This window comes from Lepisosteus platostomus, chromosome 7 (genome assembly GCF_059453375.1).
Source record: "Lepisosteus platostomus isolate fLepPlt1 chromosome 7, fLepPlt1.hap1, whole genome shotgun sequence".
NCBI lineage: Eukaryota > Metazoa > Chordata > Actinopteri > Semionotiformes > Lepisosteidae > Lepisosteus > Lepisosteus platostomus.
The window spans coordinates 55,230,505-55,255,009 of record NC_142617.1 but is presented as its reverse complement, the minus strand read 5'-3'; the positions used below and the strand labels follow the sequence as shown (position 1 = coordinate 55,255,009).

The window sequence follows — 24,505 nt, the reverse complement described above, 5'->3', positions numbered from 1 at the left end:
ACTGGAAGTCAAGATGGTAAAATAATGAATTTTGAAACTACACAAACTGGATAATGGAAAAGTAGAGGCAGTAGGAAGTGGGAGGAAATGTGAGGTGTGAGTCAAGTGAAATACTTTCCTCAGAATAAAACGGAATAGTTTGAGCTGGGTTCATGTAGCTCCTTAAAAAAAAAAAGTCTACAGGTACTGTATCATCAATATCCATGTGCCTGTTTACATTAGGACAGGAGCCGTGTTGTCATTAAATGAAATAAAGTCAGACAGAAGTCCAATATAACAGCAACTGTGGAATGCCTGCAGAACAGAATACAGTAACGTAAAAGATTAGAGTTATCAACCTTAGACAGGAGCTTATAAAATACAAATTTAAAATTGTTGGCACTGGACAGTAAAATGTGAAATATTTCTGCTTCTAACCTTTTCAGCAGTCCTTGTCTGGAATCCAGACAGGCAAGCTATTTTTTTCTTTTTTTTCCCCCTGCTGCTTTAACTCCCAAGGTTAAACCTGTGGTGGGGAGGCATTTCCTTATGTAGTTGCTTGTTTCAGAATGGCTGCCTGAAGCCATGCAGCTCTCTAATGCTAGCACTTACATGTCTAAATGCTAAGAAAAATCGTAGTCATAAATGCTGAAGGTTTGCCATTTTTATGTTTAGACTTAGGTAACTGATCTTTACTTCGTGCTTGATTTTTTTTTTCCAGCCTTAGTCTTTGTAAGAATGGTAGTTACAGGTCTGTGTCCCTTAGGGATAAAAATATAAAATGTAATTGATTTGGTGATCTGTGATAAAATGTCTTTGAAAGTATATTGTGTATTTCCTAATACTGAGCTAGTGTCGCTGAAATAGAAACGGGTTATGACTTGTAGAATAGGTAAGAGTTCAGTAGGAAACTGGATTACAAAAAGGCAAAAAAAGGCCATCATTTAATTAAAAATGTAAGTGTTCATTGCGTATATTTTTGCTTATCAAAAAAAAAAACTTTGGTGCCTTTGTCATGTAAGGAACGCATAAAATGTGATTATTTTTCAGTTGTTTTGAGCTTATTTACAGCATTATAGGGTTGCTAATTGCCCCAATCACTCTACCCAGCGACCAAACTAGAAAAATGAATTGGATCCATTGTACTTTGTGGGAAGATAACTTTCTTTCACAAGGTGGTGGAACAAAAACAACAGAACTTTGTCAGCCGCAGGATATGCTCAGCTCCTGCTGTTCCTCAGCACGCCCAGGATCCCAGCTCTCGGCACCACACCCTCTCCCAGAAGAACATGGCCATGTAACTGCTGGGGATTCCCAGACATGACGGGTGAGTGGCACAGCCTTCCAGCTGGAGCACACTTCCCCCACTCTGGATGGTGGCCTTTACAGTGTGACCCGTTTGAGAATCCAAGAGATGTCTGCATTGTAATCTCACGTCTTTACGGGACTTGGTTTATTGATGCAACTTTTTTAAAGACCTTTTATTTTTCTTGCATATGCCCAAAGGTTTCATGCTTTTTTTTAAAGCAACATTTGCAGTGCTGAAGCAACATTTACAGTAACAAATATATTAATAAAGATAGGAAGATCTTAACAACTATGGTGCTGTCAAGACTAAATTGTTGTTTCCTAACATCTGTGAGTTTTCACATTTCTTTCTATAGCCTTTTTTTCCCTAAAGTGAATAGCCACTCTCGATTTCATATTTAATATTAAAAACAAGTCTGCAAAACTAACATTAGTCAGGAAGTGAATATATATTTTTAACTTGTTGCTTTCCTCCTGTAAAACTTGAGCATATACATATAGCAAAACCACTGCTCTTTCCACAGCATTATGTTTGTATAATATACATTATATAGAGTGTATACAATGCACTCTATATAGTAGTAGTTCAATACTAAATTGAAGAGATCACCTTAAACATTTTACTGTCCTGGGCTATTTCTTCATTTAAGAGCTCATAAAGACTCGAGGTCCTGAAAATATTTATATAATACAGTATATGAATCATTTTTAATTTAATTAAAAAAGTGAACTCTTTACAGTGAAGCTGAAGCCCTGGTATGGTTTTTGCTTAGTTGCAAGCACTTGTCTTTCTTGCAGAGAACGCTTTAAATAGCTTTTCTATTGTGAAGGTAAAGGCAAAGGAGTTTTTCAAAAATATTTTGAGTGGATTCAAATATAAGGTAAATGAGGTCTCCAAAGTCCACAAGGATTCTGTTCACCTTATTTTTGTGACTGTACTGTACCCTAGGAGCTGATTCTCTGAAATCTCTTGATGCTTTGCTTTCATTCTGAACTTGGCAACTGTCGTCAGTGTTTATCCCTGCTCTGAGACGGCTCTCATTTGTTGCGATAGCATTTTTATTAAAGAATAAGACTGCAACGAAGTCTTTGAAACGCTCTAGTATAATAGAGCTGCTGTGCCTTCAGTTGCATTAGGTTATCTCTGCCTACAATCCCCTAGTGGCACAGGACATAAATCACAGAACATTTTTTTTCTCCTTGTGCATCGTTCACTGACAAGATAGCAGGGAAAACTATGCCCCTGATGTTTGCTCTGTAACCCACGAGCTCCTTTTGGGTATTACAGTAGCATGATGTTGTATTCTAAGTCAAATGTTTCAGACTCTTTTCAGGCTGTAATTAAGCTTTGTGGCAACTTGCAGAAATTGCTCTGGTAAGCCATAGCATGTGTGGTATGTCAGTTAAATTTTCCTTATTTTGTGTCTGCATCATTCTCATTTATCTACAACGGTTATCCAGCACAGATCCTGAGCCCTAGAGCTCCAATCCAGCAGGTTTTGTAGGTCACCATTAAATTAGTTTTGTAAAGATGTGGACCTATTCCATAGAGACCAATGAAAAAAAGTGATTTATTAAGTACTTTTCAGCCCTCAAAGACCACAATTCTCTTAATTGAACAGATAACTTGCTTGATTAATGAAAAGTTTACAGTTGTTGCCAATCTTCAAAAACAAGTGACATCTAAGACTAACTGGGGCTTTACAGGGCCTACAGTATACAGTACATCAGAGTACAGCGACTCATCCACCAGCTCAATTACAAGAACCCCCCTTTAATGTTTTCAGTTAGGTTTACTTAACTTTTTAAATAATTTATAGCTGTTACTGAAAGTAATTTCTTATTGTGAGTAGTTGTGATTGCTATAAATGAGCATTTATTGAATCTAATAGTAGTGTAAGAACTTCAGTTTCTATAATATTGCATTCTGGAGTCATCTGGAGTTTTTTCTTGTTTCAGAAATTAATTAATTATACAGTATAAATGTTTTAATGGTGCATTGAACATAAATCACAGAAAATGTTTTGCACCAACCCTTTGTGACCTTATACTGCGACACCCTTCCAGTCATTCAGGAATGAGGATCTTAACCTCTGTAATAGGTAACTATAAAGCAATTGCAAAGAGAGAGTTGCACATCATACAGCTAGAGTATGAATTGGACATGAAAATATCCTGATAGATCAATTATCTTTGTTATTCCAATAAAATAAATCTTCAATAAAATTAAATATTAATAACCTTAAAAGATTAGTAGTCTCATTTCCTCTCAAAGTCAATGGCCCACGTTGGTACATAACATAGCAAAAAACAAAATTTGGTGTACAATCTAGCAGGTTGTATTCAGGGAATGCAAGTCTTCCTCAAAACGTGATTTCTGAGCTTGACACACCCAGGAGGTCTCGAGAGTAGTACACTGGAATTCTTTGTTCTTTCTCATAGTGATTTTAGCCACAACAAATCTCATTTGGTTGCATGTAAAAGGTATTAATCCTGATTGCTGTATCAGATTCTCATCATTATTAACGTGGGTATAGTATTAATCACTCTTACATCATTATTCTGAAAAGAAGCACTTTTGTTTCCTTTGTGGTTAATGAAAACCACCTGCTCTTGGACAGTGTTAATTATTCTTCACACTATGCCCCCACCCCAGACCCCTTAGCAGATGTGCTGCATGTGCCTCCTGTTAACTTGCTAGTTTGCCATATTGAAGAGATGGGGGCAAACTCAGCATTTGGCACAGTTCTCTTGTGGTGGGTTTGTGTCAAGACCTGGTACAGATTAACAGTGTGATGGATGTGTGATTGTGGCTAGTACATGCCAATAGACTTTCACTTGCAGTGCAGTGCTGTGCATTACCCTGCCTTGTTAGTGAGTTAACTCCTTTTCATTATGATTATGGAAATGTGGAGTTAATTCTTTTTATGTGCATGAACAATCATATAGGACAAGGGCATCTAATTTACTAACACTGAGAGGAAATTAGTGTACCAAATCCTTGCGGCAGGGATATGTTGCAAAACATGCCAAATTAATTTTTGGATGTACTGTATGTTCCAAATGTTTGTTTACATTATTTCCCCAAACTGTAGTTGTTTTTTTGCTTTAATTTTTAATACAAATTTATTACACAACTCAAGACATCTAAACATTGTTACCCTTATGCCTGTTTTTGAAATGCTAAGCTGAACTGAAACATCAGCTCTTAGAAGATGCACCTCCCTTTTGTTTTCCATCAAAGGTGAATTTCTAGTTGTACTAATCTAGATTCAAAATTGTAATCGCATCTTTAACCATATTTGAAATGCTCTCATTGTCTGAATAAGTATACTAAGTATGTGCAATATTGTACAACATGACAAATCTCTCAATAGTTAAATCTGATTATCACCTGAAAACTGAAAGAAGCATAATCTGACTGCTGAGGCTTGAAATAGCGCCAATAATCAAAGCTTAATTTCCTGCACTTCACAATTGCGGGGGACAAAAACTATAGGAGATACTTCTCCAGATCCAGCCCTCGCATTCAAAGCAGTGCGGTGCCGCTTCTGAGTAAACATTTCTGATGTCTGCTTCTGTTATCTGTCACCATTGGAATGATTTGTCTGCATCTGAGACTTGTGAGTTAGTAAGTCTACTAAAGAAACTGTTAGATCTGGCTGTTGGGCATAGATTTTGTTTACATTTGTTTTGAGAATGAAGGTTAAGGCCACTTGTCTACCTTAAAACTAGTCGATACAAAATATAGATGGCAAAAAAGAGAAAATGGCCTTTATTGTATTTTTACATGGGGAAACTCTTGCCTGTTCTGAAGATGGGCAGCTCCTCTAGGACTAAAAGGTCCTTCTAGCATTTGTGGAGTAAAATGACTGGAGCTATTGCAGTCTTTGCATAAACATAGCACTGAAATGGATTTTCTAAAACCTCCCATAATGATCTATACCCAGGTTGTTTACAAAGTTCTTGTGAGAAATTGAGACATTAACTAAATTTTTGTCAGAGAAAGCGTTCATGTTCTATATATTTGAATGAAATTTAGGAAGTTTTACATGGTGGTATGAATCCTCAAAAGCATTTTTTATTATCGACTAATCTTTGATGGGGAAAAGTCTGTGTAAATTGTTTTATTTGCTTGGTTTGCCAAGCAGATCCTTGATTTCGAAGGCGCTTTCCAAGTCTGTGTGAAGGTAATGTTCGCTCTTCACTTGCTCCTTTAGCTCAGGAGACAGGCAAGCACGTACTGTATTTTATCATTGTCTGAGCTGTAGAGACCGTGAGCCGCTTCTTTAGAATGAAGAGATGAGATTGATGTCACCAAGCATTCGGAAAATGTAAGCCTTTATGAAAAGTCCAGCACCCCCAGCAGAATTAACTTACATTTGTCAAAAGCTCAAAACAAAAGCAAATCTAGCCACTCCTCACTGAAGTGTTGCCATGGCTGTTGATCATGAACATACTCTACTCCCAGCAGGGGGACTTCCTTCTCTTGACGTGTTCTATTATACCCCCCCCCCCCCCCCATCCTGAATTTACTAAACAGTGATTGTAATGGTTAAATTCATCCTGATGATTTAAAATAATACTTCCTTCTGCATGTGTATCACAAGCTTTTGTCTACCTTGGTCATGAAGAGAGCTGATGAATGATGGGTACTCTTATAGTTGTGATGGAAATTAAATCTGCACTGATGAAGATATTGTTTGGGATTACTTGGTGTTTTTTGTCTTCCAAAATTGAGTTTCCATTAGCCTAGCCCTTTAATATTTGATTACACAGCCGAGAATATGATAACTTACTCAGTCAAAAAGAATGTCCTATGAAATAAATCCATCCCACTCCAAACTCTAGCCTTGAGTAGGTTGCAATTCAGTTGGTAAGAGCAAATACAGGAACAGTTGCAAACCAGGAGGCTGTTTCGCCTATCTAGCTCATCGGTAGTTAACATCCAATTGATCCGAAGATCTCATCTGACCATTTCTTGAAAGTAGTTCTACTTTAAATTTCCGATCAATCTGAACCCGTGTTAAAACAAACTGGAAATGAATAAAACCCTGAGCAGCAGACAGGTGGTGAGTGGCTCTAGTGGCCCTACTGATTGTGGCTCATGACATTGCTCTGGTTAAAACATGGCTGTGTAAAATAAGGAGCAGAATGCACCAGATTCTTTTAGTCATCAATTCATGAGATAGGAATCTTGTTAAACTCGGGTGCTTCCAATGATTCGGAGTACTTAAGCAATTTGAATTTCTTTAAAACAGAAATATCGTGGCTGTGAAAGGTGGGCTTGCTGTTGTCCAGAGAAAATATCTGGCATGAAATGGGCTAAAGAGAGGGTAATATGCACTGTGACACAATGAAGGATACTCAAGAAAACAGTTGTGGAACTATCTCCAACCATTGTGCACGTATCCATGTCTATCATTTTGCTTATGGCTTATTGGAACACTTTGATGCAGTCTGGACAGATATGCAACGCAGCCAGAATTTTCCACACTACTTAGAGGCTAAACTTCATAAACTGCTTATGGTTTTAGACACCATGTGAGGAATTGAATGGTATTGATGTGGGATGGATTTTGTTACATGCTGCAACACTCATCTCCTCATTTTTGAGGAAGTGTTATTCATTTTGAAGCTCCTAAAATGTGGATAATGCTAAATGAGGCTACTCATTTGAGCAAAAAAGTGCTTTTCTGTTGCATATCTGCTCACAGGTTTTAACATAAAAAAATCAAACCAACTCAAGTAAAACTTGAATTAATTGATTTATGAGAAGAATTAAAGACTTTTTCATCCTTACAATAAATTTGTTGCTATGCTGTTATCTGCCCCTGCTAGGATTCAATCCTGTTTGCTCACAGGTCCAGTATTTGTTGTTTACATTTTTGCTGCCTGCAAGCAAAAAAGTGTTTCCGCTAAACATTATACTAATAAGGATACTAATACTGATGTCAAGCTTAAACTTGTTGTAACAGTCTTTGTGCAAGCAGTCAAGTGGGTTTGTTACTGTTTGCATCAACAGTGCATTAACTCTGTGAAATGGTAAGATTAAGCAAGCTCCCTTTTCTCATGTATTCAGTTGTGGTTCAAATGTGAACATAAAATTCAAATAGTCTTAAGATATATTCATCTCTCTCCCAGTCACATTTACCACCTACTACACTCCATTCAGCACAATCAAACCAACTTTACCTCTTTATGATTGTCAAAGCTGTCAGTTTTGAAGTGGTTGAGAAAGCGTGGCGGTTTAGTTACACAGCACAGAAAATGCAACAGACAATGCGCTTTTTTCAAAACATAATAGCTGTGTTTTCAATTCAGTTATCTACTTTTTTGCTTTTCAGTCATTTTTATTTATTCTTACATATTTAGTTTTTTTTTCTGGACGTTGATCAGCTAAGTGAATTATGGAAAATAGGGATAAAAATCTTTTTTCAGTCTTAACTGTTTAATTTTATTCTAGAAGCCAACTGGAGGAAGGGTTTTTTTTTATTTAACTTGGTTCTTTTAAGGTCAGAATTGGAGATAAGCACAGCAGAAAACGAAACTGTCATTATTGTGGACTAAATGAAAGGAAACTTAGAAGTGAACCTTTGAAGACATATATGTAATTTCAGACTTAACCTCTTAGATTTATCTTATTATAAGAAATATAGTCCTTGTATTATTTGTGTTCCATTAGACATTCTACCAGTCCCTCTATGATTTGTGATTCGGACTTTGTAACATTTTTACAGGATTTGATTAGCTGGCATGCATTACTCCAAAAAATAAAAGCTCGGCTGTGTAGGATTTATCTTGTATACAAAGATTATGTAACCAAATCCTCAACACAATAGGAGGGTTAATACTCTACAGGATAAAAGGCCATTTCATTAAATGCCAGATTTAATTAAATATATATTCCTACATCTCAGTGTGCCTGTCGCCAGCCAAAACCCCCTTTGAAAGTGGCTAAATGTCCTGAAGAACATCTGTCTGAAATGACTAATAACTATGCATATATAGACTACAATGACATTCTAAAGCTAAGGCGAGAGGGATAAGAAAGGCCTGGATTCCCCTGTTTTGCCTGTTAAGTGAAGAGCTAAAATGAAACAAACTCCTTCCTTGATTATATGACTCATTGGGAGTTGCAGTCCCTTTTTTAATTAGAGGTTTCTTTTCCTGAGGAATTTGAGACCCTGGTTTTACCAAGTCACACCCTTTCTTCTGTCATCGCTAGAATGATTTCTGTATCCCCTGGTCCCTTAAGTAACCAGGCTGTGCAAGTTTGAAGTCAGTGCTTTTCACAAAAATTGTGGCAGACAGACCAACGAGGGTCACACCTTTCTCAAAGTTTCTGTGGTTATTCTTTTACATCATGTGGAAAATAACCGGTCGTCTGACCTTTCGTCTGGTTCATACTTAACATCCTGGAAGAGATGACTATTGGGGAACATTATGAGCTAGAGGTACATCTGTGACCCATCTCTTCAATGTGTGCTAAAACCTATCAACCCTAGTATTCAGGTGTGGCCAAAAATGATATTCAAGCCTGCATTTTTCACCCTTTGAGAATGCTCTGTATATACTTTTATCAGTTTTACAAAGCAATTTACAAAGGTTACATTTTTTTAGCATACAAATTTTGGTACCTATTTATACAGGTGGGTTTGCAGAATCAGTATGGGTAAAATGCGTTGCTCAAAGGTCCAGAAGCAGGTTCCCCAGTGGGATTTTGCACCCTCTGCATGAAGCAGTGCAATTTAGAATTAATTATTCACACCTGCCAGGAATGGTTTGTGAAGTATTTCTATATTTCAATGGTTCTTCTCTAAAAATGCAAGCTTGTTTAATTTCAGTGGGTTGATCTTTTGTTTCCAGGAACATTTTGTTAAAGAACAGCAGTTAAGCTATGCTTATATTGAGGTTTCTGAATTTTTTGGGGGGGATTTCTTAAGAAAAAGGGTAAAATGTCTGCCATGCCCCTGAAAAATAATAAAAACATAGCAGTTCATTTATATATGTCTAATTTTGCGTGCAGCTGCTCATTTTAGTATTTATTGTATAAACTGTATGTAAAATGTCTATTGTACCATAATCCCATAGGACTGAGGAGGGCATGTGATTTGATCAAATTTCCACGTGTGCCTAAGTTTTGAAATTGAATAGTTTATTTCCCAGTGTAAAAGATTTTATTTCAAAATGTTAGGTATTAACTTGTGATAAGTATTTGAGCTTTTATCTTCAGAAATCGCACAAAACCTTCATAAAAACTGTCCGCACAACTCTTCTTGAATATGAGAAAGGGAGGCTGGTTCTGGTTTTTCTCGTGTGAGATGGTTTCTTACAGGTACACCACTTTCTCTTTACAGCTAAAGAGGTTTGATCAGCCAAGGTACAGCAGTGGGCATAAGCAATAAAACCCCACCCCCAATCCTTCTGTACATCTCTTGTTTTTTCACTGTTTTTGACTGGCAGTGTACATCACTTTTGCAGTTGCCAGGTTTTGAAGTCCAAGTCCATATGGTGGTCTCTGTAAAATCCAGCCATACAAACTAGCATCTTATTCGCATTTCAACTGTTTGATTTAGCCCAAATCTGGGAAGGATTAACTGGTATCTGAAGACAATTTAGGCATTTTCTCAATCATAAATATACTAGATTTTAAAACCTAAATATTGCATTTCCTCATCAACACTTGTATTTTAATAGAAAAGATGGGTATTTTGCCATTTACTATGATGTAAAACTGCTTAGAAACAAAAGAAGGTACTTAAGTTCTTAAATATTTAGACAGTCATGACAATATTCAGATAGCATGCTTAAGCTATATCATATTTACCTGGAAACATTGCATGCTTATCTATTCTTTAAAAAATGCTGTTGAAAAAATTAGAAATTAAAAATGAAACTCCTTTGGTATACAGGATATTAACAATTTCATCGTTTAATGTGCAATAGAATACTTAGTTTGCTGCAGTGTAGGACTGTTATATTTATTTAAATTATGGTTAAATAGTAAGGAATTTTACATTTCATGCTAATTACTTGTGATTAGTTTCAGTTCTTCACCTTACTCACTGGAATCACTGTTCTTGGCTGACTCTGAGACTATATAACTGTACTGTATAACTGAGACTAAAAATTCTTATAAAAATTAATAAATCATGAGTTCTATGAAAAAGGTTGACAGGGGGATAGAGGTCATTATAGATATGGGCAACATACAGAGTCCAAATACTCTTATTGTGTTGAACTCCATGTTGGATGAGCACTTGAAAACATTAACAGGCTTATAGGCAAAACATGCTGTACAAGCTCATCTAAACCTGAGCTGTTCAAAGATCCAGGTATCAGTGTAGTATATGGGATGTGCCTGTCAGCTGTTACATTGTTGATATTAAGTAATTGGAAGCCATTGTCTTCTCTCTACTTGCAGCTCATTATCCTAGAGGACTACGCAGATCCCTTTGATGCCAAGCAAGCCAGCGGGACCCAGGCTGTTCAGGAGAAAGTCACGGAGAACGATGGCTACATGGAGCCGTATGAAGCTCAGAAAATGATGGCTGGTAAAACTGCTCTCTATATTTATCATTATGGGAAGCTTTTTACCGTCAGAAGGCGCCAGATTGGAGCAGGGTAGCCTAAGTTAAGTCTGTATGTATTTTTGTTCGTGTTTTTCCAAACACAGCCAGTTATAGCATGCATAGGCCTAATTGTGCAAAGCAAACACTTCTGATTTACACTGAAAAAGGTGAATAAAACCAGTCATTATACATGCTTTTCCTTGAAATAGGCATTAGTAGCCGTCAGAAGTGCAGAGGTTTATCTTTTAAATCATTAAATATCTACATGCACTATTTGTTTTTATTACGCTTGATACAGTATATTGGCATATCACTTTAAGGAAGTTCTTGGTCCTTTCCAGATCTGTAAAGGTTAGTACTTTAAAACCAAAAACTAAAGCAAGCTCAGAAAGTTGCATCATTTCTGAAAGTTAATTTCCCTTTCCGTATGCACTTCTTGGTGTTTGTTGTCTTAAAAAGAATTTAACATAAAACATTGTCTGCAAGTGTGAAAAATACAGATTGACTTCTGATTAAATATTTCCTGTTCATGTCTCTCAAACATAAGCTGGACATATGAAACTAAATAGTTTAAGTATGTAGCTGTGTCAGCATGCGTAGACTGCAAAGGAACAAGTTAAGGTTTATTCCATGCTGAAAAGTCAAATCTATATTACTATATTAGCACTTTTTTTAACAAATCTAATATACCGTCATATTTAACATGATAGTTTTCATAACCCTTGTTCTAATTATTTTTTACTCTACTTATTTACTCCCATGAATATGTGAAGCTTTTTTTTAAAAAAGGAGACCTCTCAATTCATCAAAGCAAGATGATATCTAACCGTAGAACCCAAGATTCTAACCTCAGTAGTTGGAATAATAGAACATATTCATCTGATAAGAACATTAAAGATGTCCTTTAAAATTTGATTTTTGATGTAAAGCTTATAGATAATTTCTATTTCAGCCCATTGGAACACAATTGGTGCAAGCTGGTTATTGTATTAAACTTTGTATCACTGTTAACACTTTTAATTCAGAATGGTTTTATGGGTTAAAAAATTATTAAATATTTTGAGAAATTAAGAAAATATTAAGGCATTCATCTGATTTATTCAGCGCTTTTCACCTTTTTCTAAACAGTCTTTGTTGTTTATTAAAAACCATATCCTTTAAAAGCTTTACCTAACATTCATGTTGTTTTTCCTGATTTTTAGACCTAAACTTTTTTTAAAAAGGTTGAAGTATTTGGAAAATTGAACCTTTTGAAACAGATTGTAAGATCTGCTAGGACAATTTTAATGAGATCTGCAAGTACCAGTTATGTCTCGATAAATTGCTGTAATAGATTCCTTGAGATTGTTTTTTTATGAGAACCAATTTTGTTGTTGTTGTTTTAATGTTATTACATTTTAATGGAACAAAATAGCATTTTCATTTGATCAATTTTGCCATTTAACCATGTTCTGCAATATTGTTTCCTTTGGAAGTTCCAAAATGTTTGACACTTTTCCAGTGTGGCCATTACAGAAATGCTTACTGTATACATAGCAGTTATTAATTTTTCTCAAAGAGGTTTTTTATGTTAATCATTTGCCTTATCTACCAAAACTGAGCTCATAGAAGTCCCATTAAAGGGATCTCGCAAGTTCCAACTTTTTTAGTGCATGTGGCTTAGCTAACTCTAACGTGAAGCTATCTATAATACTGCACGTCTTGAGCAGATACAATCACAGGTAATTTGAAAGTGTGTTGCATGGAACGCATCAGCCCAGGGGTTAGGGCATCATTCCCCAGTCCCAGAATTCAGAAAATAGGCAAGGGATAGGGGAAATGTAGCTGAAAAATGGAAAGTGGGGAGAGGATTCCTTCTCCCAGAATGTAGAACATGATCATGTACATAAGTGTCTTTGCCTCCACCTACTCCTGCAACATAACCTGGCACCGACCCTAGAATGCAAATGGATTCTACAAAATGGTTCTCTAAAATAAAGCATGAGGCCACATTTCATACAATTGACCTTACACAATGTGGCCTCTAACTGTGAATGCTAATGTTCAATGTTTTGAACGTTAAGCATGTAATGTGCAGCATGTACATTTTCACGATACCATTCTGCAGAAATATCTACACAAATTGTGAATTGAAAATGTAGTTTAAAGTCCTCTCTCACCCTATTACTAAGCAATTAAAGGCTACCATCTGAAGCTGTTTGTTGAACTTTGCATCCTGTTACTTTGCTTTCTCATCCCTTGGTAGAGTCTGGCTAATCTAATATCTTGAGAACTGAAAGCTCTTACTTTGGTCACCCTATCAAATTTCTCACGGTCAAAGCAAAGATAGTAGACACACACTATACAATATCTGATAAAAGTGAGCTATGACCACAGTCCTTTATACTGTGATCTGTAAGGTGCAGCAGACTGTGGGGTGCTGTGTAGTGCCACTTCTATGCGACTCTATCACTACTGTTCATCTTTTTTTCATTTAGATTTAAAACTGGGTTAAAGCTAATAAAACCTGTAAAAACACAGTTTTTCAAAATCCTCCTTCAGGGGGTTTAAATGAGTTTTACTCATTGTTTTGTGAAAATCACAGCCCTGTGTGTAGCCTACATTTCAAATTGACATTCAGAATTACAGATTTTCTTCATAGTTTTTTTTGTTCTTTGGAAATACAGATGGAATGTAGTTTGGAGTGAGTATTGAAGTTCAGTACACTATGATTTCATCATTTTTACATCCATATCTTTTCATCGTTCTTTTATAGTTAGACTATTTCTTTTCCTTTCTGCAGTGTCTTGAAGGCAGTTAATTTAGGAATTCTTAGAACACAATGTAGAATTACATTATACAAAATATCTGCTCTTTGCTAATATTAATCTAAATTCAGTTTGGCTTTGTTTTTTTTTCTAATGCAAATTGTCTTGCATGCTGCTCAGTTGCTAGTATATGGAGTGTTCTTTAGGTTTAAGTGAAGCATTCTAATCTATTTGTGATGTACCACAAAAGTGTTTTTCAGTCCATGGTTTCCCATGGTTACTGAATAATTAAAAGAATCTATCCAATTAATCTCTATATCTGATGTTCAAGTAAATCAAACACCATTTCATTTCTTTCAGTAATGGTTTATTACCCCCTGTCATTGCTTTGCATGTCCTCTGCCACACATTCAGAGGATTCAGATTACCCCAAGGTATTTTGGCTCTCAGGCAGCACGTTTACCTGCCATCTGAAACCTGCATCACTCCCTGTCACCTCTGGAACGGAAAACATTCTTCATCTGTTGCGCCAAAAGCAGTTTTTAAATTGCATCATCTGCTATAGATCAGAGGACTTGGTTTTAAATAAAGTCCAGTTTATACCTCTTTTTCAGCATTTCTGGAAACCATCATCCTTTTTCAATTAATTTATAACTCTTTAAAACTGTGTGGAAAATTAAACCTAATTATCACATTTTTTCACAACAACACCATGTGTGCTGGATAGACTGCTCCCAATAATATGCTAGAATTGCAAAATCCAGTGTGGATGTTTTGTCAGCTCCCAAGCATGCTGTTATGCCCTGTTCTCTGACATAGACATTTTTAAGGTTTTTATAATGAGGTCCCTGGTGGCAGCTTTCCTTGTGTGCATTTTTGTAGAGGCACAGTTTTCTTTTCTCATATTAAGATCTCCACAATTTTGTATAGAGCTCATTATTAATGCATAGCTGCTGAGCTCATAGTTCAGCTTTGTGTCATCTGTTGCATCTTTTCCCACACATGAGCATTATGGTAAGGGGTGGTTTTGGAGCTCTAAAAACAGAATTGAAGGTTTTCTAAAATAAATCAAAATGTTGTCTGGTAGTGTACCTCCGTAACCTAAGGCATGTTGAACTGAGAACATACTTGCAGTACATGCCTTTTTCAAATGGGTAGATAAAAGCCCTTTCAGAAAGTGGATGATGTTACCTGTGACATTAGAATGCTCTACTAGATGTTTATAAGTGAAAACATTGCTGAATTGCAGACCCTTGGGACCCACACACCTGCTGGTTATCTTCCCATTCAATTGTCATTTAATTAAGTCCTAAACTTGACTATGTTGCTTGACTGGAGCAGAAAGACGTTGGGGTACTTAAGTTACCTCTAAAATGCCATAGCTAATAATTCACCTCCAGCATGTTTAGAAACTTGAAACAAGTACAGATTCAACCTGTTAGGCCAATTAAGATTTCATGTATGTAACCGAGAGCTCAGCTTGACTGAAAATCACCCAGTGTATGTATTCCCAGTACCAGGGTTGGGAACCATAGTATTCGGTACTGAGGAGCTTGCTCAGAATTGGGAATGAGAAGCATGTTTTTGTCATGACAACTTTTCCTTGGAGTGGAGCCCAGTACCCACCTTCTAATGATTTATTAACCTGTTGAAGATGTCATGACTTACCAACCTGCAAAGGCTTTCATGTGATTTATAATTGACAGGCAGCCTTCTGGAGCTCCCAGTGTTTGAGATTACAGAGGAAGTGAACAGTTATTTTTATTTAGCAGACAGCCTTATCCAGGGAGTTTTACAAAACATGCAGTAATACCTAAAGTAAATATTATTATCTTTATTTTAATTAATTCAAACATAAGAAACATACAAATGAACAACAAAGAAAATGGCAAGGCGGGCATGTTATTTGAAATGCAAACCCTTTGCAGGACAGAGAAGAGTCCATACCACATTCATTGAGTTACTAAGTACAGTAAAAAAGGCCACTGTGAACAATGTAGTGCAGTGGTAATGTGTAGTGTTACTCTGCGGACATTGTACTTTTTATGTATTCTTTTTCCTCTGACATTTTTATTTAAAGTAAGAACCAAACAGCCTTGCTAATTTGCCTAGTAATGTTCCTCCCACCTCCTATATAGCTGTCAGTGCTCGGTTGCAGTTGTCACCTTGTCTTTTTAAAAATGTCCCAAAAGTGGCTAAAGCAATTAGTGTTGTCATCACAAGTCTTTCTTCCTCCTTTCACCTGACTTTTGATATGCATCTTTATTACAATTTGGACAGTGCAGGAGTGATTGCATAGGATTGCTGTGTGTACCTGTATAAATTAAAACCATGTTTATAATGTTTATTTTACTTGTTCAGTTTTAGTCCCCAAACCCCATGAATGTTGATGTAATATTCTATTTGATGCCATGAATGGTATGTTTGGCAGTTGTTTATTGTGAATACCTTAAGTGAATTGTAGCTGAAAAGAGAAAATCCAGTCAGCTGTGTCTGCTGTCAAATGAATCCTCTGCATCTTCTAGAAGATTTGAAAAAACCCTGACCTGAGGTCAGAAAAAGTTTAGGTATGAGTTCTGTTGCCTGAGCTATGCATGTGATTGCTCAAAATATAAAATGCAAGAGTTAGTGGTAGTGTATTGTCACAATTAATTTTCTTTATGTAACATTTTCCTAATTTGGAAAATTTTGCTTGTTAACATATTTCATTTTACACTCTCTGGAATCTTTTAGTTGTCGAGCTGTATAAGAGCTACTGTTGTAAAAAATCAATATCCATGATCTTATTGTAAAAATAAATTGCCAGTAAGAGTACCAAGATGCACTATGTAGGGTACAGCTGGGAGTACTAAAACATTTGCTTTAGGCAAAGGCTACAATTCTCAGTTGTAGTTGTATTGTTTTTTGTTCTCGTAAAGGTAATGGCAACCAAGTCTAAATGTTAATTTAATACTCTTTTCCTTAGGTGTGTTTGTAAATATCTGATTCATGTGCTGTTACTGTCCTACAATTAAAACCTCCCACTGCTAACCAGATGTTTGATTCTACTGGTGTTAATCTAATTGCAGTTGATGTGCATATGCCATGTAAGCTTATTCCTACATAAATATACAGTATGTAATGTATGTTCAAAAAACAAACAAGGGTATAAATGAAAGTATTTTTGTCTAAGCTTTTGTAACCTATGAGGAACAAGGGAATGGCATTACAAAGATTTGCATTTCATTTGTAGAGCACACTTGGTTTGGTTAACATTCCCCTATTATTTATTACTTGTTCTTTAAGCTGCAAATGAATCACCTGAACACACACATGATCAAGTCTCTGTAATACAGCCTTCAATTTCTGGGAATTGGATGTGGAAACGAACTGTGAATCATGTAGTAGGAAGCTATTATGATGCATTAGGTAATACCTAGCTTATGGATGTGCTTTGCCTGGACTGCACACTCATTCTTTTTACTTTCTAACTTGCCGTCTTTTTACAGTAAGCAATCAGAGCATCACTGAAGCTCTACTTTAGATAAATGACAAATGGTTTTCATTTATCGCTAGCTTTGCCCTTCAGATATGTTCCTTATGTAATCAATTGGTAAGGTTGATAGATTTGAATTAAAAAAACATGTTTCTATTCTTGGCTCTGACAGTTTACAAGTTTTTAAACCCAAGACCCTAAGGTTTGCTTTAGATTCCAGGTAGGGCCCAAATTAGTTGATGGGTTTTCTAGTAGATCCTGACTTCATAATGAACTGCATCTGCAAACAACGTGAGGGAGGTTGTTTTGTGAAGCTAAAATAACAGTATTGGACCGTCTTGCTGTGATGATCTTGTGCTGCCAAGCAAACCAGTATGCCTCTGCCCACTCACTGACTGCTGAACACAGGATTGATGGGCACAGAATTTTTTGGCTGACTGCAAATTAATCAAAATTTTGCTATGTTTGTGTAAAAGGTGAAAACCGGGGATGAATTCAGTAAAAAATGAATGAGGGAGGGCCTGCATATATTGAACAAGTGGAGTTTCCCTAAAGCAAGCCTGCAGTTAGGCTTAGGAAAAAAAATGTATTAATATACACTGCAGAGAAAATGTCTTCCTTTTTTTAGTATTTTTCATGTGCAATTGGTGTGCTTGCATTGTTTCTAAGGTAGCTGCAGCTCCTGCATAGTGATATTCAAAATCTTAGTCGGTTTAAAAAAATTGATTAACCTCCCAGTGTATACTGTATTTGTAATGACTGAAAAATTGATTTTGTTTAAGCAAATAAAATGTACCATTTGAAATCATATTTCAAACATATTTAGTGTGAAGCATCAGTCATCATTTGGATTCAGACTAACTTCTATACATCGCTTTGAATGAAGAGCCGTTTTCATTTTAAGCCAAACATGATGAGCTTCATTATCACGTTGCCCTTTATACAGTGCCTTGCGAAAGTATTCGGCCCCCTTGAACTTTTCAACCTTTTGCCACATTTCAGGCTTCAAACATAAAGATATAAATTTTTTATTTTATGTGAAGAATCACCAACAAGTGGGACACAATTGTGAAGTGGAACGAAATCTATTGGATTTTTGAAACTTTTTTAACTAATAAAAAAATGAAAAGTGGGGCGTGCAAAATTATTCGGCCCCCTTGCGTTAATACTTTGTAGAGCCACCTTTTGCTGCGATTACAGCTGCAAGTCGCTTGGGGTATGTCTCTATCAGTTTTGCACATCGAGAGACTGAAATTCTTGCCCATTCTTCCTTGCAAAACAGCTCGAGCTCAGTGAGGTTGGATGGAGAGCGTTTGTGAACAGCAGTTTTCAGCTCTTTCCACAGATTCTCGATTGGATTCAGGTCTGGACTTTGACTTGGCCATTCAAACACCTGGATACGTTTATTTGTGAACCATTCCTTTGTAGATTTTGCTGTATGTTTGGGATCATTGTCTTGTTGGAAGATAAATCTCCGTCCCAGTTTCAGGTCTTTTGCAGACTCCAACAGGTTTTCATCCAGAATGGTCCTGTATTTGGCTGCATCCATCTTCCCCTCAATTTTAACCATCTTCCCTGTCCCTGCTGAAGAAAAGCAGGCCCAAACCATGATGCTGCCACCACCATGTTTGACAGTGGGGATGGTGTGTTGAGGGTGATGAGCTGTGTTGCTTTTACGCCAAACATATCGTTTTGCATTGTGGCCAAAAAGTTCGATTTTGGTTTCATCTGACCAGAGCACCTTCTTCCACATGTTTGGGGTGTCTCCCAGGTGGCTTGTGGCAAACTTTAGACGAGACTTTTTATGGATATCTTTGAGAAATGGCTTTCTTCTTGCCACTCTTCCATAAAGGCCAGATTTGTGCAGTGTAAGACTGATTGTTGTCCTATGGACAGACTCTCCCACCTCAGCTGTAGTTCTCTGCAGTTCATCCAGAGTGATCATGGGCCTCTTGGCTGCATCTCTGATCAGTCTTCTCCTTGTCTGAGCTGAAAGTTTAGAGGGACGGCCAGGTCTTGGTAGATTTGCAGTGGTCTGATACTCCTTCCATTTCAAGATGATCGCTTGCACAGTGCTCCTTGGGATGTTTGAAGCTTGGGAAATCTTTTTGTATCCAAATCCGGCTTTAAACTTCTCCACAACAGTATTACGGACCTGCCTGGTGTGTTCCTTGGTCTTCATGATGCTCTCTGCGCTTTCAACAGAACCTTGAGACTATCACAGAGCAGGTGCATTTATACAGAGACTTGATTACACACAGGTGGATTCTATTTATCACCATCAGTCATTTAGGACAACATTGGATCATTCAGAGATCCTCGCTGAACTTCTGGAGTGAGTTTGCTGCACTGAAAGTAAAGGGGCCGAATAATTTTGCACGCCCCACTTTTCATTTTTTTATTAGTTAAAAAAGTTTCAAAAATCCATTAGATTTAGTTCCACTTCACAATTGTGTCCCACTTGTTGGTGATTCTTCACATAAAATAAAAAATTTATATCTTTATGTTTGAAGCCTGAAATGTGGCAAAAGGTTGAAAAGTTCAAGGGGGCCGAATACTTTCGCAAGGCACTGTATATACAGTAGTTTGTTGTGAGCCAGATGAACCCCATCTGTTTCTTGTAGCTTAGTAATTGATTGTTACATCTCCACTTCTAATGGCTGTTTTTTAAACAGAAGGTTTTTTTATACTTTAATGACATCTTGTGATATTTCTCTTAAACCTTAGTTGAGATTGACATTGTGTTTATTGGGGTCTTTTGCTTCAGCTTACAGAAGACTGTTGACTTAAGTTGTCATATATGCCAAAATAGTATTATGCAGGACATACAATGCAGAATTTTTTAGAAATTAAATTGTTGGACAATACAGAAGACATAACTGTTATAGAACTTGTGAGAAAGACTCTGTTAGTGCTCTACTATTCATCAAGAAGATGGAATTGCTCTGTGTAAGGTGAAACCAATTTGTGAGCCTCTGCTTCCAAACAGCAAGCTTTATTGGTAGTATTATCTGAAGTATAGCTGAGTTAGTCAAGGAATAACAAGAGATTTTTATCTGGATGCTTCCTTTGAAAATCTATCTACAATGGAAGACCAGAGTTCAGTCAACCCTGGCTGTGTTGGCAGCTCTTTTTTTTTTTGTACTGTGATAGGAATGTGCTTCAATTTAGCATGAATGGTCCCCATCATGATTTGGTGCCCAAGAGAATTCCTTAGGTTGTCAGTGTTAATAGTCTTTTTTTTAAATCTATGAATTTCTAACTTCTTTACATGATGACCTTCATTAGAACCATTAGGATACGTAGGTTTTGTGCTTCAAAAAATGTTTTTTTACTCCCAGTAGTAGAGGTTGTAGGATTGCAACAAACATTGCTTACCAGAATTAGTTTTTCAATTTGCTCTATTTTTCTGTCAGTAAGTATTTTATTAATGCCTGTACAGTGGGGCATTTCTAACAGCTGCCTGCCAAGCCCTCAGCTGTAACCAAGAGACCACCCTCCCTGCCAGATGCCCTTCACTAGCCAATAGACCACACTCACTCCACCAACCACACTTCTAACCACTAAGACACGATGCCTTCCAGTCCGCAACTATAAATCAGGCTAATTCTCAAAAACCAGGGTATGAGCACATGGGGCTGTAGAATTGAGTCCTTTACTGCATGATCTAGCAAAGGAAATGCATCAAGATCAAGCAGAATCCCATCGGCAAAACAAAGGGCAATAACAAATGTCCACCCATTAGGTAAACACTTTGAGAGATGAATCACTTGACATGTTTACTTGCTATCCATCACCACACAGTGTGAAAGCAATAGGTGGGTTTTTACAGAGGGCACTGCCTTTTGCTATGGGGCTCGTTAAGGTATCCTTCTCTTGGAGATTAATGGGATATTTGTCTATCTTTGCTTTAATACTACAGGTTAATTTTTCAGTTCTAACATGACTCTTGGCACATATTTCTCTGGAGCCTTGAATGTTACATCTCCATTCATATCTGCACGTGTTTAAGATGAAGTAATAGATAACAGGCTACATGTTTTCAGAAGACAAGTCTAATTACGTTGCAATTCTTTGTACTGTAATACTGTGTATCACTGACCAGATTTAAAAAATTAAGCCTTCCCATCAGATCTTGGGAAATTCATGTACCCAGTATTGAAAAGAACTAAAACAAACGTGATTCTTGTATAAGCAGAAATGTTTTTCAGTCCCTGGAGAGATGCCAATATTTCCTTTACTTTCGTAGAATAGAGACAGAATTTCGTTCAATCAAAATACTAAATCAATGTTTCAGTCATCTCTTGTAAAAAGACAGGTGAATGATGAAATCTCTGAGATTATGTAGGAAATGTATTGAAGTAATTCTGGAAAGGTTAACCTGTGCATCTTCATGTCTAACTTAAGTCAAGCAGACCAAAGGTTCAGAGAAGAAGAAAATGCAATTTCACAATTCGTTCATTGGGGAACACCAAGCTGACACAATATGCTTCAATGTCTTTCTAGTTTTAAGTAGCCAAATTAAGTGGTTATGTTTGGTTCCTTTTGGATTGTTCAATAAATTGTGAAGCTGTTGTGGGATATATGATTTGACTAGTAATCCATAAATTTCCCACAAGACAATGTTACCTTTCACAAATATCCTAAAGGTCATTTTTTGTTTTTCAATTTTGAGCTAATTTATTTATGACATTTATACAGGAATGACCTTCTGAGAGTCTTCAATTGCTTTTAACATTTGAGCTGGTAAATTGTGCTCAGTCTATCAGCATGTGAAGTGAAATCTGTATCCTAGAGATACCTTTTAGACATTCATATTTTGTAAACAATATTAAACAAATTTTCTTTCAATTGAATGGTTGTCTGAAGCTTCTCTTAGTTTCAAAATATACAGTATGTACTTTTATCTGTAACTGCCAAAACAGCTTGTGTATATGGGATTAAGAAAGGCAATTCAACTCCTAAATGTTTCATATAAAGCATCAGACTTACTGAGTGTAATCAACATTTTGGGAATAAAACAAACTTACGTTAAGCAGTGGTGAAATGATCTTAGTTACCCTTTTCTCTTAGTTTGGTCATCACATTCATTGATTAAAAATAATGGTTTGAGTAGGCATTGTGCCCATTCATTAAGTTACTTTTAATAAGTTGAAGTTTTTTTTATAAACAAAAACACTGCCGAGATTAGTAATTTCATTTCCAGGGAAATTTTAGAATTGCTTTCTTTTCTCACCTCCTTTCTACTCTGTGGCAAAGGCTTTCCTCCTGTACGGCTCTTCTTTTCTGTCCTCTGACTGATATTTGCTGTGTTTGCCAAACACGGATTATCAATCAATAGCAATAGACTACAAGTAGCATGCAGCGCAGCCGTTGAAGTTGAGCGGTAATTGCTTTCCACCGACTGTTAATTTAATATTGTATCCAACTGAAGCGGCTCATTAGGGACATTAGGGGATGAGCACCACTCTCTTGCTCGGTTAGTGTCGGCGCTTGAGCTGAGAGAGACGCCACCCTTCCAATTTCAGAGCAGACTGAGACCTGCTTGGAACATGGCGCGTTTTCTCCTTTGTGTTCTCTCTGCCCATATTCCATGGATGGCTTGTCTCGAAATAAGCTTGTACTTGTAAGAAAAGTCACATTTACGATATCTGAAGCTTGAATGTGAAAACATCTTTACTTGTTCATGAACTTGTGTATTTTAAGTGTATTAATATTATAATTCGTCCCGATCTGTCCCACTCAAGCCTATCGCTCGAAGCATCGTGACTATGACCCATCCTTGCCCATGGTCACAAGATTTACGCAGAGACCGAAAGATAGCGGGTGCAAGCGGTGGAAATAAGGTTTCTCCGTAGGGCTCCTGAGCTTAATCTCCATGACGGGGTGAAGATCCTGGCAGTCGGGGAGGACCTTGGAGTAGAGCGCCTGCTCCTCTGGATCGGGAGGAGCCTGTTGAGGTGGTTCAGCCATGTGGTGAGGATGCCCCCCAGACACCTCTCGCTGAAGGTATACCTGGCCTAGGAGTGCCAGGGAGAAGAAGTCTGTTCTGCCCTGCTCAGCCTGTTACCACTGGGGCCTTCACCAGGAGTAAGCAGTTAGAAATGGATGGATGGCTGAATACAATATATACTGGATGGAATGAATACTATAGTGTGGCTCTTCTATTTTAATTAAATTTTACATTTACAAGTTAATTTTCCAGAATTGTACATATCTTCACTGTACAGGAGCACGTAGTGGTAGTAGTGGCTTAGAGATTGCTTTTCCCCATCTTGCTAATTTACCATCAAAGGGTTTCCATTTTTTCAAGAGAAAGTATGCAGTACAATATCAGAAATGCTTAATCTACAGCTATTTTAAAAGTAATGAAGCTAATATACATGCTTGAAAATTGAGAGGCTAAGAATTTCTGCTCTAAAAAATTAAAAGTTCTGTGTTAATTTTAAAACTAGTAACTTCCATAATGTTTAAGAAAACATACCTTAAGAACAGTTACTAATGGTAAAGCCATTTGGCCCATGTACTGTTGCTCAGTATCCAGTTCATACAAGTGTCTCAGCTAACTATTTACTGAAAGAAGCCAAGATATCTGTGTGTACTATATTCTCCTAAGCCTTTGTAAAAGAAATTTTAAATTGGATTTAAATAATGTTTTAGCAATATCAAGATTTTGGCATAATGTAAATGTTTCATTTGCATTAATAGTAGTCAATACATTTTTGAAGTTACAGACAGGACATGTTGATTAGCATTAGGCTTTGGAACTGGTGCATTAGACAGTACTTGAATTCTGAAAGAGTTTTAGAAGTGATCTTTATTATGAAGAAAATAAAGTATCACCTACAGTAGCACCCTGGTATGAAACCGTTGTGCTGTAAACTGAACTCCCACCATATTCAGTACTCTAGACTATATTACACTTCTGTATGTTTATAAAAATGAAATGCAAAATCAATTGAAAAAAATAAAATGAAAACTGCATATATAGTACTTTCAATCTTTGCTCTTTCAAAGTGTTTTCAATATAGGAAGGGACCTGATATAAAAACAGTTAACAATATACATTTTCTTGCATGGACAAGGCAAACTGGCTTCAAACCAGATGAAGAATCTTGTGTAGTGAAAAACTATCAGCTTGTTATAGTAGTCGTTCTTGGTAGATGAACCATTTAGCTGAAACTGAAAAAGAGCAGGCTACTCTGGGCAAGTAGGCTTGTTGAAGCTTCTAGCATCTCACGCAGGTTTCTTCTTTGGTTAAATACAATTAAAAATTAAAGAATTCATGACAGACTTAAAGTCAAGACATGACTTCCGTAGTCTGTTTTCTAAAAGAGCATCAAGTGCAGCAAATGTTACTATATAAAGAAGGATCTTTCCATTTCTCTCTCCTCTCAATATATTCAGCTTTGTGTCTTCCA

The 24,505-nt window shown here is 36.7% G+C and overlaps 1 protein-coding gene across 6 annotated transcripts in view; it reads left to right on the top strand.

Annotated features, from left to right (window-relative positions):
• The window catches only part of shf (Src homology 2 domain containing F), a 113,680-nt gene that overhangs the window by 20,593 nt on the left and 68,582 nt on the right, over positions 1 to 24,505 (top strand). For all 6 annotated transcript variants that reach the window (XM_088641302.1, XM_088641301.1, XM_088641303.1 and 3 more), the window contains exon 2: positions 10,715 to 10,844. In XM_088641302.1, coding sequence (XP_088497428.1) covers positions 10,715 to 10,844 — 130 coding nt within the window. The remainder of the gene's footprint in view (positions 1 to 10,714; positions 10,845 to 24,505) is intronic.